A 15,806-nucleotide genomic window follows, 5' to 3' on the forward strand; every position below is an offset into this window, starting at 1 on the left:
TTTAGCTTTTTATTTTGTATTGGGATATAGCTGATTAACAAACAATGCTGTGATAGTTTCAAGTGAACAGAGAAGGGACTCAGCCAGGCATGTGCGTGTACCCGTTCTCCTCCAAACTCCTCTCCCTCCAGGCTGCCGCATAACTGACCAGCCTTCCCTGCGGGCTGCAGACAGAGGGTTTAAGCAGTGAAGGTGGACTGGTAAAGCCCACGACCCTCAGTCAGAAGGGGAAGTGGACCACATTTTTAGACCTCTGTTGCTCCTTGTGAGGTTTCTAGCTGTGGTTACTGTCTAGGGAGCTCTAAAAAGAGCAGCCGTCACCACTTCTATAACCTAAGTACCTAGCAAGCATGTAACACGTTATAAGGATAGTTTAAACAATATTGGTTGAAGATATTTATTCCAAGAGTAAAAGCAGTAACTTGCTAAAGAAGAAAGAGACACTCAGCTATCCAGGTATCTAGAAACCAAAAAGAATGGGGAAAACATCTGTAAATCCAAAAATGGAAAACAAGAAAGAGTTAAAACAAAATTTTAACAAGATAACCAGGCTCTAACAGAGTCCAAGACCACAAGGAACCCCCCAAAAGCATGTGGAATCAAGGAAATCCTACACACAAGCTCCTTTCCTTCAGTTTCATTTTCATCGGATTCTATCTTGGGAAAATGCTTGCTACAGAAAACTGCTTGCTTTTGCTGATCAATAGATCAAGGAACAGTCAAAGGAGATAAGGAACATCTAGGAAGGGAGTGCACTGGCATTAATAAATGCGGACAGGCCAATGTAAACACTGTGCTCAATTACCATTTCTGTGGACCGAGCAATTTCTGAAAAGTATTTTCAAGCCTAAGGAGCATCTGGCTCCATTTATGGGAATACTCTGACGCCACTGCCTCCCAATTTTCACCCGGCCCACTCAATCCTCTTCCTTTTACCGTTTCAATCTTAATACCCTCCCTACTGCCCTGCTTGGCCTGTGTGCCTGCTGCAAGCTAAGTCACTTCAGCGTGTCTGACTCTTTGCGACCCCATGGACTATATATAGCCCGCCAGGCTCCTCTGTTCATGGGATTCTCCAGGCAAGAATACTGGAGTGGGTTGCCATGCCCTCCTCTAGGGGATCTTCCCAATCCAGGGATCAAACCCAGGTCTCCCGCATTGCAGGTGGATTCTTAACCATCCGAGCCACCAGGGAAGCCCTTAGGAATTCAAGTCAAACCCTTTGCCAGTGTTCTTCTAGGTTCAGAAAAATAAGGGCAAGCCCCAAAGCTTGGCCATAAGTCAGTTTATAATAGATACTCTACATCAGTCTACTTTGCTAAGCACCAAACTTTCTCTGTCTTATCATAGGTATCTCTTGGAAATTCCCAATACTCTTAAGCCATTTTGCCAAAACAATGACTAACACAGCATATTTATTCAGGTACAGTTCACCCTTTTGCAATGTAGAGACACAAACCCTGCACACACAGAGCTATGGGGAAGGTCACGTGAGACCAAGCACATCTGCAGAGGGTGCAGTTTAGGTGCAAGTCCCGTGTGCAAGGCTGTTTCCCACGTTACACAGTCACAGAGGAGGGAAGATCTTTGACGGAACGCCAGCTGGGGGATAACTTGCCAAGCAAACATTGCGATCCACTGCCAACATCTCCAGATAACTCTTCTCGGAAAGAGAATCTCTTCCTGTGATGAACGAATGTTTTGACGTGGTGATTAATCACAATTATGCTGGGGGAGCTGCCTGCAGGTCTCCTCCCACAGAATGCTACAAGAGCCTCCCCAATGCCACAGACTACAAAAGGGCACACCCAAATTTGTTTTAATTGACAACTGACCAGGAAATTGAGCCAAACCTCCAGAGGAGACATCTGTCATTATAGTTTCTCCCAAAAAGAAATGGGGCTTCCGCTTGCCCATTAGTGCTGAGTAAAGGGCAGAACTCTTCCTCAAGTCTGTTGTTTGAAAATATTGATCTTTATTTGCATCATCACTCATTCATTCACTGAGCCCTTCATGATGCTTCAGTGAATCTTTTAAAACTTAACTTCCTAACAGTAAGTTATTCTGAAAGAAGATTTTACTAAGTTCATTGATCCTCTTTTGCCAAGCTCGCAACTCCTGAATCTGGACAAATTAAACATGGTAAAGATTTCCTATGCCAGTTGAGGGACATTCTCTAGAAATCCAGAAAGCTTTTCTTCAGCTCCAAGACCAAGAAATGAAAGAAAGAAAGAAAGGACAGGGGTGAGGGAGGGAGAGAGGGTTGGTAAGAGAGAGGGAATAAATCATGTAAGATCCATATTTCCAAAACTGAAAGGACCAAACAATTCAACTAACATATATTAATCTTTATTCTGTAACAGAGACATAAATAACTTTATGAATTCATATGACCTGTACAAAAGACAAAATAAGATATTACACTAAGTTCAGATATGGAATATTTGGATTTACTATTAGCTGAACAGATAAATCTAAACAATCTTAGGAGTTAAGGCAAAAACCAGATGATACTTCAAACACAACAGAAGGTTTGAAAAATAGGTATAATTAAAAACAAGGGCATCCCATCTCCAGTTAATAAAGTAGTCATGTCTGAGGAAAAAAAAATCCCTTAGGTTTTAATAAAGTGGCTATTATCAATCATGGTAATTAAAATGAGCAATAAAGTATAAGATTTCCCATGGAGGAGAGCTGTTTTGTGCAGGTTTGAGGATTGAGCACTGAAGAATTCGGATATGCAACTTTTTCTGTGTTAGATTTATGATCTATTCTTCCTACTAGAAAATATAATTTGGAAAATATGACTCTTTCACATATATAATTAAAATACAACTATGAAGCATTCTTTTTTTTTTTTTAAGGGAAGTCGTGTGGGTGATCTCATAGAGTAAATTTGCGGGCAAGCCATTACCCTATTTGTCGAGAAGACACAGAGTCAGAAATTACCTTAAGAGAACCGAACAAACTAATCTCAAAGGAATAAAAACAAGTGTAACCAGTATATGGACACAGCACACAATTCTTTGGCAGGATCACACGAACCATTGATTGAAGTCAGAACTTTATATATAGAGTTCTCTAATTATCAGATCCGGTTGCCGGTCTTTGAAAACTAACTAAATAAAATGCCACATCTGCAACAAATTCAGTGATTCCAGGAAATTAAACTCAGAATAAACCTTGCAGACAGCTTTGAATTGTTACACTGAAGCATAGATGGGTATCAACTGTGTTGAGTCCCAATCCGAGTACACTGAAACACACACAAAAATAATCTGTGGAGCTCGGTACTGGTTCAGACAGGCCTAGCATCCTTACAGAGAATCCACATTCGCCCATGAGAAACCAGTGAAAGACATGAATCCCGTGAAGCGGAAGTGATCCTTAGGAAGTCAGGGGCAGGCCGCCCCTCCCCGGACGAGCATCATGGAGACCTCGAATCCTATAGGGGGAACACCAGGAAGCCAGAGAACGTGGAGTACTGCCAGCCTCCGACCAAGTTACCTTTCTCCAGTTTTAGGTAAACCTTATCCTCCTTATCCAGGTAGAGCAGGACCCCGTTCGTGGCAGCCTCACGTGTCACGTCTTTATCCCCGGCGAAGGCAGATATGACTGGTTTTCCGTTTAACATCAGGTTAACCTATAAGGAACAAAACAAGACACCGAAGAGCTCTCTCTAAAGTCAAATGAATGAATGAATGAATGAAACAGATTCACGGTTATAGAGAACCAACTAGGGTTACCAGCGAGGGGAAGGAAGGGGGAAGGAAAGACAGGGGGGAGGGGATTAGGAGGTAACACTGGCTGTGTAGCAAATGAACAGGCTCCAAGGATATTTGTGTACAGCATAGGGAGACACAGTCATTATTTTATAATCGCTTTAAATGGAGTGTAATCTATAAAAATATTGAATCGCTATGTTGTTCACCTGAAACTAACAATATTGCGAATCAACTATTCTGCAATAGAAAGAAAGAAACAAGGAAAAGAAGGGAGGGGGGAGTGGGAGGGAAGGAAGGAAGAAAGAAAGCATCTTTCTACAAAACATCTACAAGGGTCCAGGGTCAAGGGAGGAAGCCATGTCTAAGATGATCAACCTGGTAACGTATCTGATGTCCAGTGAATACATCCCTTTCCTTTCAAATTAGCTAGCTGTGACGGCTAGGCTTAGTGTGATCTTACTGAGCTGATCTTTTTAACTTGAAAAAAATTAATTTCTCCCACAGAAATTTCCTTAAATGCTCACAGAAGATCACCATCCATAGAGAAAAATCGAGCCATGTGAAACCTGACGTCCCCTCAGGACATAAATCAGGCCTCCTACTTTATTTATCTCTCATATTCAACAGCAAGTTTTCGGTGAGGACACATGCCTGTGGCTTCCCAGTGCATTAGTGAGAATTACCCCGCCCTTTGCTCTGAGAAGTTCGGGGACAGCAAGGCTCTACTAACATCTCTGCAGGTTGACTGTGCAGCTGAGACATGCATAGTGCTAGATAAACATCAGCTGAAATTATAGAATTTGAGTGTCCACTGTGATTTCTTCTTGTGTTTTCCCTGATAAGAAATGTACATTAAAAATAATAATCACTACTACCACTGAAGATTTTAATGATGGATAATTAGCAACAAATCAAATTTATTACCTTCACTCCATAGTAAAATTTTGATTATACTCCATCAAATATTACCTAAATTTCTAAATATTGGAGTTTGGGAAAAGCTTTTCCATGGGAGTAAATTTGTTTACTAGATATTCATTCCTTTTATGTCAAAAATTAATATTGAATAAATTATGAGGCTGATCAATTTATCCATTCACTAAGATATGTAAAAGTGGTAGATGTGTAATCTAACATTCATCTGGACACGATGTGACTCAGTGGTAAAGAATCTGCCTGCAATGCAGGAGACGTGGGTTCGATCCCGGGGTTGGGAAGATCCCCTGGAGAATGAAATGGCAACTCACTCCAGTATTCTTGCCTGGAGAATCCTATGGACAGAGGAGCCTGGTGGGCTACAGTCCATGGGGTCACAAGAGTTCATACACAACTTAGCAACTAAACCACCATCACCAATATACAATACAAACATTGAACAGATAATTTAAAAAGTACCCCAGAATTCCATAGACATATACTCGTATTACTGAGTGTCCGCATATTTGAATATTATAGGAATTAGCTCCATCATTGTACTTGAGTGTGAGTTCAAGCTTGTTCCTTAGAAAGCACAGCACAAAATGTATTAACTGTGGAATTGCAATTGGTAAGAATTCACTAATTTCAGAGTAACTGAGGATAAACTACTTAGAAGATAAACATAGCATATCCTTTCTTTAAAAGTATATTGAATAATTGTTCCTTCAGCAATTTATTTTCTCTTAGTTGTTAACTGCAGTTCATAATTTTTAACAATGACAGCAAATTTGTTTTATTTAGTAGGTACTTGTGAAACTCTAATAGTCTTAGTATTTTTTGTTGTTGTTGTTAAAAATTCAGGTAATTTTTGCACATGCATTAAAAGCAACCAAGGTCTTATAAAGAGATTTGTGCCACTGAATTTTTACTATTTCCTTCCTTCCTCCCTATTTTCTTTCTTAACAAAGAAAAGTAGCTTTAAAAACTATGCTTTTTAAGTGATTGGTTGTTATTAAGGTAATAAGTTCAAATGTGTATTTTTCTATATGCTTCTTGTCACATATTTTTCTACATGCTTCTATGCTTCATAGAAGGCGTTACTGAAATTACATGTTTTAAAAATAAACTACTATGAAGATGGCTATTTTTACAATGATAACACATAAATACTTAAATACATAGCCCACTATAGATAAACAGTGTCATTTCAGAGAAGGAACAGGTCAAAAGACATACCTGTATTGTTTGGCTCTGGTATACTTTAATTACGTGAAAACTGAAACTGTAAATTCCTTTTCTGGGTGCTACAAAGACAGACTCCAGGGTGAAAAAATTACCCACGTTTACTAGAATCTACAAATAAAAAGAATAAACACAGTCAACTATTACAATACTCTCTGTAAATAAAATCAGTGTTCTTCCTTCCCTTTTCTTTTCTTTCCTATTTTCTTTCTTAACAAAGAAAACTAGCTTTAAAAAATCACAGAAAATAAAACATGGAGTTATATTCCCTTTTTCTTTAGTGACTTGGAAAACAGATTTGTATGTTGGAAGGTTGGTCTTTTTAATGTTAGAAGAAAAAAATAAAGTCAGAGCTTTGTATTCATGCCTCGATTTCCAGCAAGGCTGGCTGGCTTTGAACATGTGGGGCTTATAAATACTGGCTGTACCTTCAGAGTCAGAAAAAGGCATCAGCCCCACGTCTACATGCCCACCCTCTGGAGCCTTCACATGTCCAGAGATGGCGTTCCCAGGCCAGCCAATCGCATCCAGGCTCTCTACAGGCCCTCCTGGACGCGCGCACAGAGGTCTGGATGCCCCCTCCACCAGGCGGCATAATCCGTGACACTGAACATCTGGTGCCCAAGTAATGCGAATGCCTGGCCCTCCTCTGAGCCTCCGCCAAGCCTCAGCTCAGATCCACAGCCACGCGTTCCCTTCCTATGCCACCCAGGTCTTAACTGTAAATATTTTGGCCATGATGGAGCCTTTGCAGGCTGCCAAGGAGTAGAGACTGTGAAACAGGTGGCATTCTCTGTTCTCCCCAGTGTTAGTCAGCATCCGTGCCCTGATCAATTGCCTGCTATTTGTTTAAAAGTTCAAGGGACAAAAAGGAAGACTGAAATAAAGTGCTGGTTCCCAAGAAAACAGCAGTGCATTCTATATTCTGAGATGTTCAGCTTAGTTCTACTGATTATGAAATTAACTCTGCATTTCAATAGATGACCTCTTAAACTAAATGCCACATGTGACAGAGTGAGAGAATGTGTGTGTGTGTGCGCGTATTGGGGATGGGGGTAGCAGGCAGGGTATAACTAAGGTTTCTTCCATTTCTCTCCCAGAAATAAATCTAGAAGTGGCATTCAGAAAAATCAGATGTCCTTACAAAAATACATTTCCCTCATATCAATGGCAATCCGCTACTGTTTCTTTTAAACACTACATTCAGGCTAATATTAAGCCCTTTGCATAATTCCCTAGACATACTATTACCTGTGAGCAATGCATCAGAATATGGTGATGGTCAGGTAGATGTACCACGCTCAACCCCCAACTTAAAATGCATATGTGTATATCATTTTATTCTGCGATTACTCCTTTTTCCAAGTAAGCATCAGATTTCTTTCTCTGACCCTATGATCGACGGTCTTTCAGCAACAGATCACCAGCTATGCAATACTTCCCAACAGAGGTTTTACAAAGATTTCTTTAGGCACATTTAAAATAATTTGAGGTACTTAGCAGGGACTTCCTGAATCAGACACAAGTAGCATAATTCATTAGCAATAATGGAGCTAGCTGATTAGTGTTGACTACACATAAGACTGAATGTTGACTGTACATTGTAATTAGAGCGCCCAGGCACCTCGAGATTTATTACCAAATGTGTCTTATTGTCTCTAAGATGCAAGAGGACCCAGAACAGGAGAGCAAACCCTTCTCCTCTTCTAAATGACAGAAAGGTCACTGAACATAATGCCCTGTACAGAGGACAGTGCAGGGTCCACAGTATTTAATTAATGCACTGAAATACAGACCAGGGGTTGTGCTAGACTTTATTTCCATCAAGATGAAAAATACTGCACCAAAACCCAAAGGGGTTGCTTAATTCTTTTAAAATGATGGCTTTTCCATAGGAAGCCCCAGAGAGGCATTCTCTGTCTTTGACCAGCTGGAGAGTACATTACTTAGTAACAATTAAGTAAGGAAGAGAAATGTCACCTCACCGCTCCCCAGGCACATCCTGCAGCGCCACTTAACCCATGTCCGTGCCCATGAGGCATGCCACTGTGAACCACACACGCAGGACTTCGGAATTTAAAAGACTCGGGCGCAGCAGAGGCTGAAATGATCAGCCTGGAGTCTGTTTTCAGTTTTAAGACTCCTTCTTCAGCCGATATCCTGGGGTTTCTCAGCAGCTAGACCCCCGAGCTCCAATCGCGAAGATGAAGCTCCAGTGGCCTTCAGTCGCTCCCTGTCCCCTGTCCTCAGCCCCCAGCCCTCTCTCCCCACTACTTCCCGGGTCTCTGAAAGGGCAGGAGCGGGGGACGGAGAAAGGCTTCCTGGCGCTTCCCTACAGGAGCTCAGCGCCGCTGCCCATTGCTTCTCTCCTCCTCTCAACTTTTCTCCAAGTAGCGGAGGAGGGCTTTCTGCGGCAGCCGCGCCTGGGACCGAACAGGGGGCGAGATCTGACCCGGGCCCCCGCTGCCGCCTCCGCAGCCCCCTGCGGGGTCTGTGCAGAGTGTGGACCCCTCCCAACCCACCCCGCCCAGGGCTCCCTCTAGGGAGAAGCTTCTCCATCCGGGAGGAACACTACCATCTGTTCGGCCCTGCAAAGAGTCCCCTGCCTGCCGGGGGACTGCCTCCGCGGCCACCGCCGAGGAGTGGAGGCTGGGCGCCAGGCTCGCGCCGAGAGACGGCGAGGTGCAGGGACCAGGACCCGCTGGCTCTGGCAGACCTGTTGCTGCTCAGCGTGTCCCAAGCTCTCCCTGCGGCTCTGCGCTGCCAGCCCCTCTCCCATCGCCCCAGCAGCTCTCCGGAGGCCAGGAGGGAGTGGTGGCGGGCTGGGGCGGGGGAGACCTCAGAAGTTTCAGATCCCGACGCACGGAGACGCCAGTGCAGACCAGGCTCCCTGCACCGCAATCAGGGCGGCTCGGCCTGAGCAGACGACCCGGGGCTCAGCCGCCTGCACGTCGCCCCTCCCGCTACCCGAGCCCTGGCCTCCCGCGCCCCCGGGGCTCTGACCTGGTCGAAGTAAATGATGCGCGTCTTGTTGCTCATCTCGGACGGCTCGTGGTTGGTGCTGCGCACCGCCGAGAAGGCGACCTTGGAGTTGGCCGCCCGGACCGAGATCCCCAGGGGCGAGGAGGAGGAGCCCTTGGAGTCCGTGGCCGGGTTCGAGTCGCACACCACGAGGCACTTGCCCTCCAGCACGATGGGCTCCGTGTCGTTCTGCGCCCAGACGCGCAGCCCCGGCAGGGTGAGGGCCAGCAGCAGGGCCGGCAGGGCGCCCGTCGCCCGGCGCCCGGGGCCCATGGCGAGCGAGGCTGGGGGCCGCCGCAGCCCGCCGGCGTTCCCTCGCGCCCGCGTGGCCTCCTCCCCGGGACCCCGGCGCTGGGGACGGTGCGGGCGGCTAGATGCACCACGCGGCGGGGCCGGCGGCGGCGCGCACACCTCCGGCAGCTCCGTGGTTTGAAGTCAGAGTTCCCCCTCGCGCTGTCTCGCTGGCTCTGCTACCTTCGTCCTTTAAGGAGCTCATGCAGAACCCCCTCCCCCGCCCTCCTCCGCCCGAGATCAGCCCTGCCTGGGACCCCCGCACCCACCCTTGTTCCTAGACATCTAAGTCGCCGAACCCTCCCGTTCACCCCTCAAAGAGGAAAATGATCAGAAATCCTCACCCCAAACCTAAGCTCCCCCAGGTGAAGCGCGCAGCAGGAAAAACCAAGGGGACTCGGAGAAGCCCCGCGGTCGGGGCCAGGGTCGTCCCGGTTCGTCTCCGGCTGGCGGCGGGGACGGATTACAGAAGCCGAAGCTGTTTCCCGGAGCGGGAAGAACCCGCGGCTGTGTTCATGGCCAGGTCTCTAGCGACTCTCGATCTCGCTTGGTCAAAAAATTCCCCAGAGCTTGGCGTCTCTCGGAAGGCGGCAGGGCGACAGCGGCTAGCCGGGTCCTCAGCAAGGAGGCAAAAATCCGCGGGATCCGCTGCACGGCGACGGGCGGCTGGCCCCGGAGCCCTTGCCCGCCGCCGCCGCGCGCCGCGAGCCCCCGCGCACAACTTTCCGTGTCCTCGCGCAGCCGGGGGGCGCGAGGCGGGCACACGCGCGCTATTTATAGGAGCGCACGCGGGCTGGGCTTGGCTCGCCTCTCAGCCCGCCGACGCCCCGGGAAGGGGAAGACGTCCGTGGACCCTAGCTAAGCAGCTCCCGCCTGGCCTGGAACAGACTCCCGGCACTCGAGGCGCACGGCTCTGCTGGCCGCCGAGGTCTGAGGGCCCCCAGCCCCGGGAGCGCGCGGCACCTAGACTGTGCGAGGGACAGGCGCCCAGCGCCCCGCGCCCGCCCAGCTTCCGCGCCCGCTAGCCCCCTCCTCGGTGCGGGCTGGCGGAGAGGGCCGAGGCGACCCGGGACTTCGCCGCCGAGAGGAGCGCGGCGCTGCCAGCCCCGCCCGCGGAGCGAAGGGCGGCAGCGGCGGCGCGCGGCTGGGGACCCAGGGAGGGGCCCGCGCCGCCGGCCCGACCGCGCCCAGCGCAGCGCGGGTCTCGCCAAGCCCGAGGGCCCAGAGACCTCCGGGGAGCCTTGGGGTAAGCCGGAGCCGCTGGGAGCAGGCGCCCGAGGCCTCCTGCTCTGGAAAGGGAGGCCTCACAAGCCTCTGGGTGCACCTTCCCCCCACACCGCCAGTCCATCCCAGACAAGACCAGGAGAGAAAGGGAGTTAACTCAGCAAGAATCAGTCCTCGGAGCCTTAGCCCTCCAACAGGCAACCCCCCCGGAGAACACTGCACCTCTCCGTGTGCCGCCCTCGCCCTGTGCCTGCCCAGTGCCATCTTGGCCTCTGATTGGCACGGTTTAGCGGCCTCCTCTGCAGCCCCCGCTGTGAGGGAAAGGCTTGTCTGGTGACCCGCTGCCTGAACTTGACCAAGTCACTCATCTTTCTGAGACGGAGGGGCTCCACTAATCAAGGCCCCACGGGCCCTCCACTTCTGTGACGCTTTGGGGTCATCACTCCCCTCCCAAATTCCTTTCAGACTCCCAACTGCCCAGGTGTCCCAGAGGACAGGCCCTAGGTCTTTAATCAAACAGAAAGTGTTTATTGAGCAATGTCCCCCAGGTGGATGGCGTCCTACTCCTTCCTGAGCGAAGAACACCCTCTTCAGCCTGAATTCAAGCTGCTCCAAACAGAAGTCAGACCTGTGTCTCCAGGCTTGTCCCCTCATCAGGTCCTTCCAGAGGGCTATGTGTTGAGCCACAAGCATCGCACTGCAGCTCCAGTTGTTAAAATCAGAAATACTTTTACCAATTGGTACATCCCCAGCCCCTACCTCCATATAATCTTGCAACTAAGGTTCCTGGAGCCAAAGGGGCCTGCAGAGGGTGCTCCAGTGAGGCCAGTATCAGCTCTGAGCGTGGGGCCCGGTGCCCTGCTGTTTGTCAGCTGTCGAGTCACTGAGCCACCCCAAGCCTAGCGGAGCTTTTCACCTGAACCCTGGCTGCACTTTGCACCTCCCTCCTGGCTTTTAGCACAATCTGCTGCTAGAGCCGCCGCAGCTTCTTCTCATTTGATGCTGCCTTTTGAGGACAGGGACTGGATCTAATGTGGTTCCCCTTTGCCTCCTGTAGGAGTACTCTGCCTTTCTGGTCCAAAACAGTTCTTTAGTAACTAAGACCTGGGCTGTTCAATTTCAGGCTGGAAGAACTTTGAGGAAAAAAAGCTCTGTTGACTACAACAGTTTTAAATAGTCAATTAAGTTGTCTTCCCTGCAACCCCAGTATATTCTCCCAGCATCGTTGTCTTCTCTGGGTGTCTTTCTTCCTGCAAGAACTCGGGGTTTAAAGAAACTTCTTCCCTCCCTCTTTTCCTCTCTACAAAGTACTCATTTTGTAGCCCCCAAATCCAGCGTAGTGATCATATTAGGGACTCAGAAATTGATTGTGAAATGACTGACTCCGCCAGAGAGAATGTCAGTATCAGCCATTCGCCTTATAATATAAACTGGCTTAAATGAATCTCTCTCAGTAAAATTTAAATGCAATGCCTCCTAGGTAACTGGAGATGAAAGTCTTGGTTCCTTACTAAGAGATGGTCCCCTATTTAGGGGGTTCTAAAGATGTGGAACACTGCATTTTCTTTTGACTCCTACTGGAGAAGCAATCTGACATGGTAAATCACAGGGCCTTGTCTCCCGTTCCCATCACAGGTGATTGAACAAGGGGAGGCCCTGGGTTCCAGGGCTGTTAGTCCATTCGGTACCAGAAGCCTATGCTTCTGTGTCCTGATTCCACCAGATAAAGTGGGGCTGGTGCTTTTCTCTGGGATCTGAGTGGGGCACAGATGGTCTCCAGTAAGCGCTGGGTCCTGCGGAGGAGAGGCCTGTCGTCTCCTGAGCTGGCTGTCCACGGGCCGTGTGCAAGTTTAAGCAGACGGGCATGCTGGAGGAAACAGGAGGTGACCACTCTGGTGGACAGAGGCCAGTTCTCTGCACTTCTGAGACACGGAAGGAGCGAGGGAGCGAACCGTCTCCAGCTTGTTCACTCCTAGTCACAAGACATCCAGCAACCGTGAGTTTTTTGAGAGGCTCCTGCATCCTTGTAATAAAACTCATTTCACTTGAGCTGGTTATAGTAACCTACTACTGTTCCTCACCATTCAGGATCCTCATTAGAACTACATCCCAGAAATCATACCACACAAGCCCTTGCATCTCCTGCCAAAAGACATTACCAAATCCAATTCCCTGCCTATGGGACATGTTTTCCTAACATTTGGAGAGCAAAAGCATCACCTGCTCCCCAAGCTTTCTCCAGCCCCAGCATCCCCAGGAGGAAAGAAACAGGATCAAATCCAAGTTTCATTCCAGCCACAACACACATCTGCTTCTTCCTTCCCTCTCTACCTACCTCCTTTCTCTTTCTTTCTTGTTGCAGATGTACTATTAAAAATCCTAGTTGTGACTGTGACACAAATGTGTCACTTTTCTGAGATTCCCAGGCTGCATTTGATTCTAGGAATTCTGTTGCTAGACCTTTAGCAATTTCACTTCTCTGCATCTGTGCACATCGTAAAGTAAATTATTAGAAGTATTAAAACCTGAACTATTCTTGCATAGGACAGTAATACTCCTGTGGTCAGTAACATTCCATTACATTTATGTACCTTGTTTTCTTTATCCATTCATCCATACATTCATGGACATTCGGGTTGCTTCCAATGTCTCGGCTACTGTGAATAGTGCCACTGTGAATCCTGGGGTGCTTTCCAAACACTGGTATCTTTCCAAATTAGAGTTTTCCACTTTCTGGGTATATATCCAGGAGTAGAATTGCTGGGTCATATGGTAGTTCTATTTTTAGTTTTTTAAGGCACCTCCATACTGTTCTCCATAGTGGCTATACCACTTTACCTTCCCAGCATCAGTGTAGGAGGGTTCCCTTTTTTCTCCACACCCTCTCCAGCATTTATTATTTGTAGATATTTTGATGGTGGCCATTCTGACTGGTGTGAGGTGATACCTCATTGTTGTTTGATTTGCATTTCTCTAATAATTAACAATAAATCATCAGGATCAAATCCACTCTAATAAAATGTCTGTCTGCAATGCGGGAGACCCTGGTTCAATCCTTGGGTTGGGAAGATCCCCTGGAGAAAGGCATGGCAACCCACTGTGGTATTCTTGCCTGGAGAATCCCATGGACAGAGGAGCCTGGCAGCTACAGTCCATGGGGTCTCAAAGAGTTGGATACAATTGAGTGACTATCACTTTCTTTCTTTTAATAATTAGTGATGTTGAACATCTTTTCATGTGCCTATCGGCCATCTGCTTATCTTCTTTGGAAAAATGTCTATTTAAGTCTTCTGCCCATCTTTTGACTGGGTTGTTTGCTTTTTTAAGAGGGATCTTGAAAATTTTGATCCATGCTTAGGTCCAAGAAAGGGAGGCCAATGAGACAAAGGGGATTTAGTGGAAGGGCTATATGTCACAAGTCTAAGGGCAAAACTGAGCCTTGGGAATGTAGCGAAGCCTTGTGGATAACCCAGAATGTTGCCTTTCCTCTGTCTATCTAGCATCTATCTATCAACTTATCTACTGTCTACTACTAAATATCTAGATCTATCATCTACCTATCTGTCTATCATCTATCTATATCTCCATGTCTCTCTCTTTCTGGCACAACTTCCCAGGTTTTGCTCACTGCAATCCAGCTTTCTCTGAAGCTTACATGGTAGACAGTGGCCACTGACACCCCCAAACTGTAGACATGACAGATCCACCCCCCCAGAGGGGCCCCCGAATCTCAGGGAACAGATGCCCTGCCCCCGGGACCATGCACACCCCTCGTAGTGCACGCACGGTGATTCTCATAGCTAGGTGTGTGCAGAACGGGAGCAGGCTCCAGAGGAGAGTACAGTTCCCGAAAACTCCTGCAAGTAATGCGTGATGAAGGGAAAAGGAGCCAGAGACAGACTAGTCTGTAATGTGTGATTCCATGTTAGCAGACTGCAAGTGTATATAGATATGGGTATTTTTGTTATTCAAAGGAAAAATATGAAAAAGTAGATGGCAAATTGTTAACAGTAGAGAAACAAAGTAAAAGGAAAATAAACTTAATTTTACTTCATCAGTTTATGATTTGAATGGCCACAGCAATCATCTATTACCTCATGTTTCACATTTAATATTGTTTTTTTAAAGGAAAAGGGTGCTGGAAAGAATGCCCAATAGAAATCTACTACATTGAATTTTTTTTTTATAATTTAAACTTAATTAAAGTTTGGAGAGAAAAAGAACTAACATTCTTTTTCATAAGCTGAATTGGTTGAACTACAATTTCCTTTCTTTTGTCATATTGATCCAACTCTAAAAAATAGCTCACTCAAAGTCTAGGAAGACACCCAGACATATAAAGCCTCCCAGTCCACATTTAAGAAAAAAAATTACATTGCAACTGGTAAGCTCATGAGTAGTATCAAAATAGCTGATTACATTTTGGTTGAGCCCAGCTCCTCATAGAACGTGTCAGCACCTGAGAACAATCACAGCCTGTGCTGGTCATGTTTGTTTCTGTCGCAGACACAAGGAGGATCTGGATGTAGTGTCCAAATCAGTGGCTTCTCATAAGAATCTGCTGGGAGGCTTATCTTCAGTGCAGATCCTCTGGCCCTAGTCTGAGATGGTGGTTCTTCTCACAAATTGGAAATCTGTTTCTTAACCAACACCTGGGTGAACCTGAAGCAGATGGCACTGTGACTTTGTAGATGCCACTGGTTGGGTACATCCCCCAAGGGTCCTTATGCAGTCAGGTTATTATTCCTTTGGTTGAAAATAGGGCACTTAGATCAGCTTCATCTTCTACTGGCTCTATGACCACAGGGGAAGTTACAGACCTTCTTTCAGTCAGGAAAACTGCAATTATAAAAAAAAAAAAATACTCAGTCCATAGTTCATGGTGGGGATTGAACAAGGAAGCATAAGCAGGGTGCTTAGCTCAGTATTGGGAACACAAGAAGTGCTTAATTAAGAGTAGTGACTGTTATCATTAATTCCTGGAATCTATTCATGACTAAAGGCAAGGGTGCACCAGAGCACCCTGGACCAAGGCTCATTGACTGTTGGCGAGAAGCGGTCACAGTTGAACCTCACTGACATTATAACAGGAGAGAACACAGCTTCCCCAAACAGAGGAGAGACTCAAGTTCCAGATGCCCAGTGCAGACACAATAACCAAAGTCAATCTGTGGGCAAGCTTTTGCCATTAGATGAGTGCCTGAGTTTTAGAGCGATGAGGCTGACAAGAGTTAAGCTGCAATAATTCTACCTGGCTAAAGCCCAACTTAAGAAGGCTGAGTGTTGAAGAATTGATGCTTTTGAACTGTGGTGCTGGAGAAGACTCTTGAGAGTCCCTCGGACTGCAAGGAGATCCAACCAGTCCATCCTAAAAGAAATCAACCT

At 47.0% G+C, this 15,806-nt stretch overlaps 1 protein-coding gene across 1 annotated transcript; it reads right to left on the bottom strand.

Annotated features, from left to right (window-relative positions):
• Positions 1-2,405: 2,405 nt before the first annotated feature.
• CBLN4 (cerebellin 4 precursor) lies at positions 2,406-9,179 on the bottom strand. Its single transcript, XM_061125896.1, has 3 exons — positions 8,889-9,179; positions 5,880-5,996; positions 2,406-3,643 (listed from the first exon to the last, which is right to left on the bottom strand). Exons 1-3 carry the CDS (start codon positions 9,177-9,179, stop codon positions 3,446-3,448), a joined length of 606 nt encoding a protein of 201 aa, XP_060981879.1. The 3' UTR covers positions 2,406-3,445.
• Between the last annotated feature and the right edge of the window lie 6,627 nt (positions 9,180-15,806).

Source organism: Dama dama, chromosome 23, assembly GCF_033118175.1.
Source record: "Dama dama isolate Ldn47 chromosome 23, ASM3311817v1, whole genome shotgun sequence".
In the NCBI taxonomy this organism is placed as follows: domain Eukaryota; kingdom Metazoa; phylum Chordata; class Mammalia; order Artiodactyla; family Cervidae; genus Dama; species Dama dama.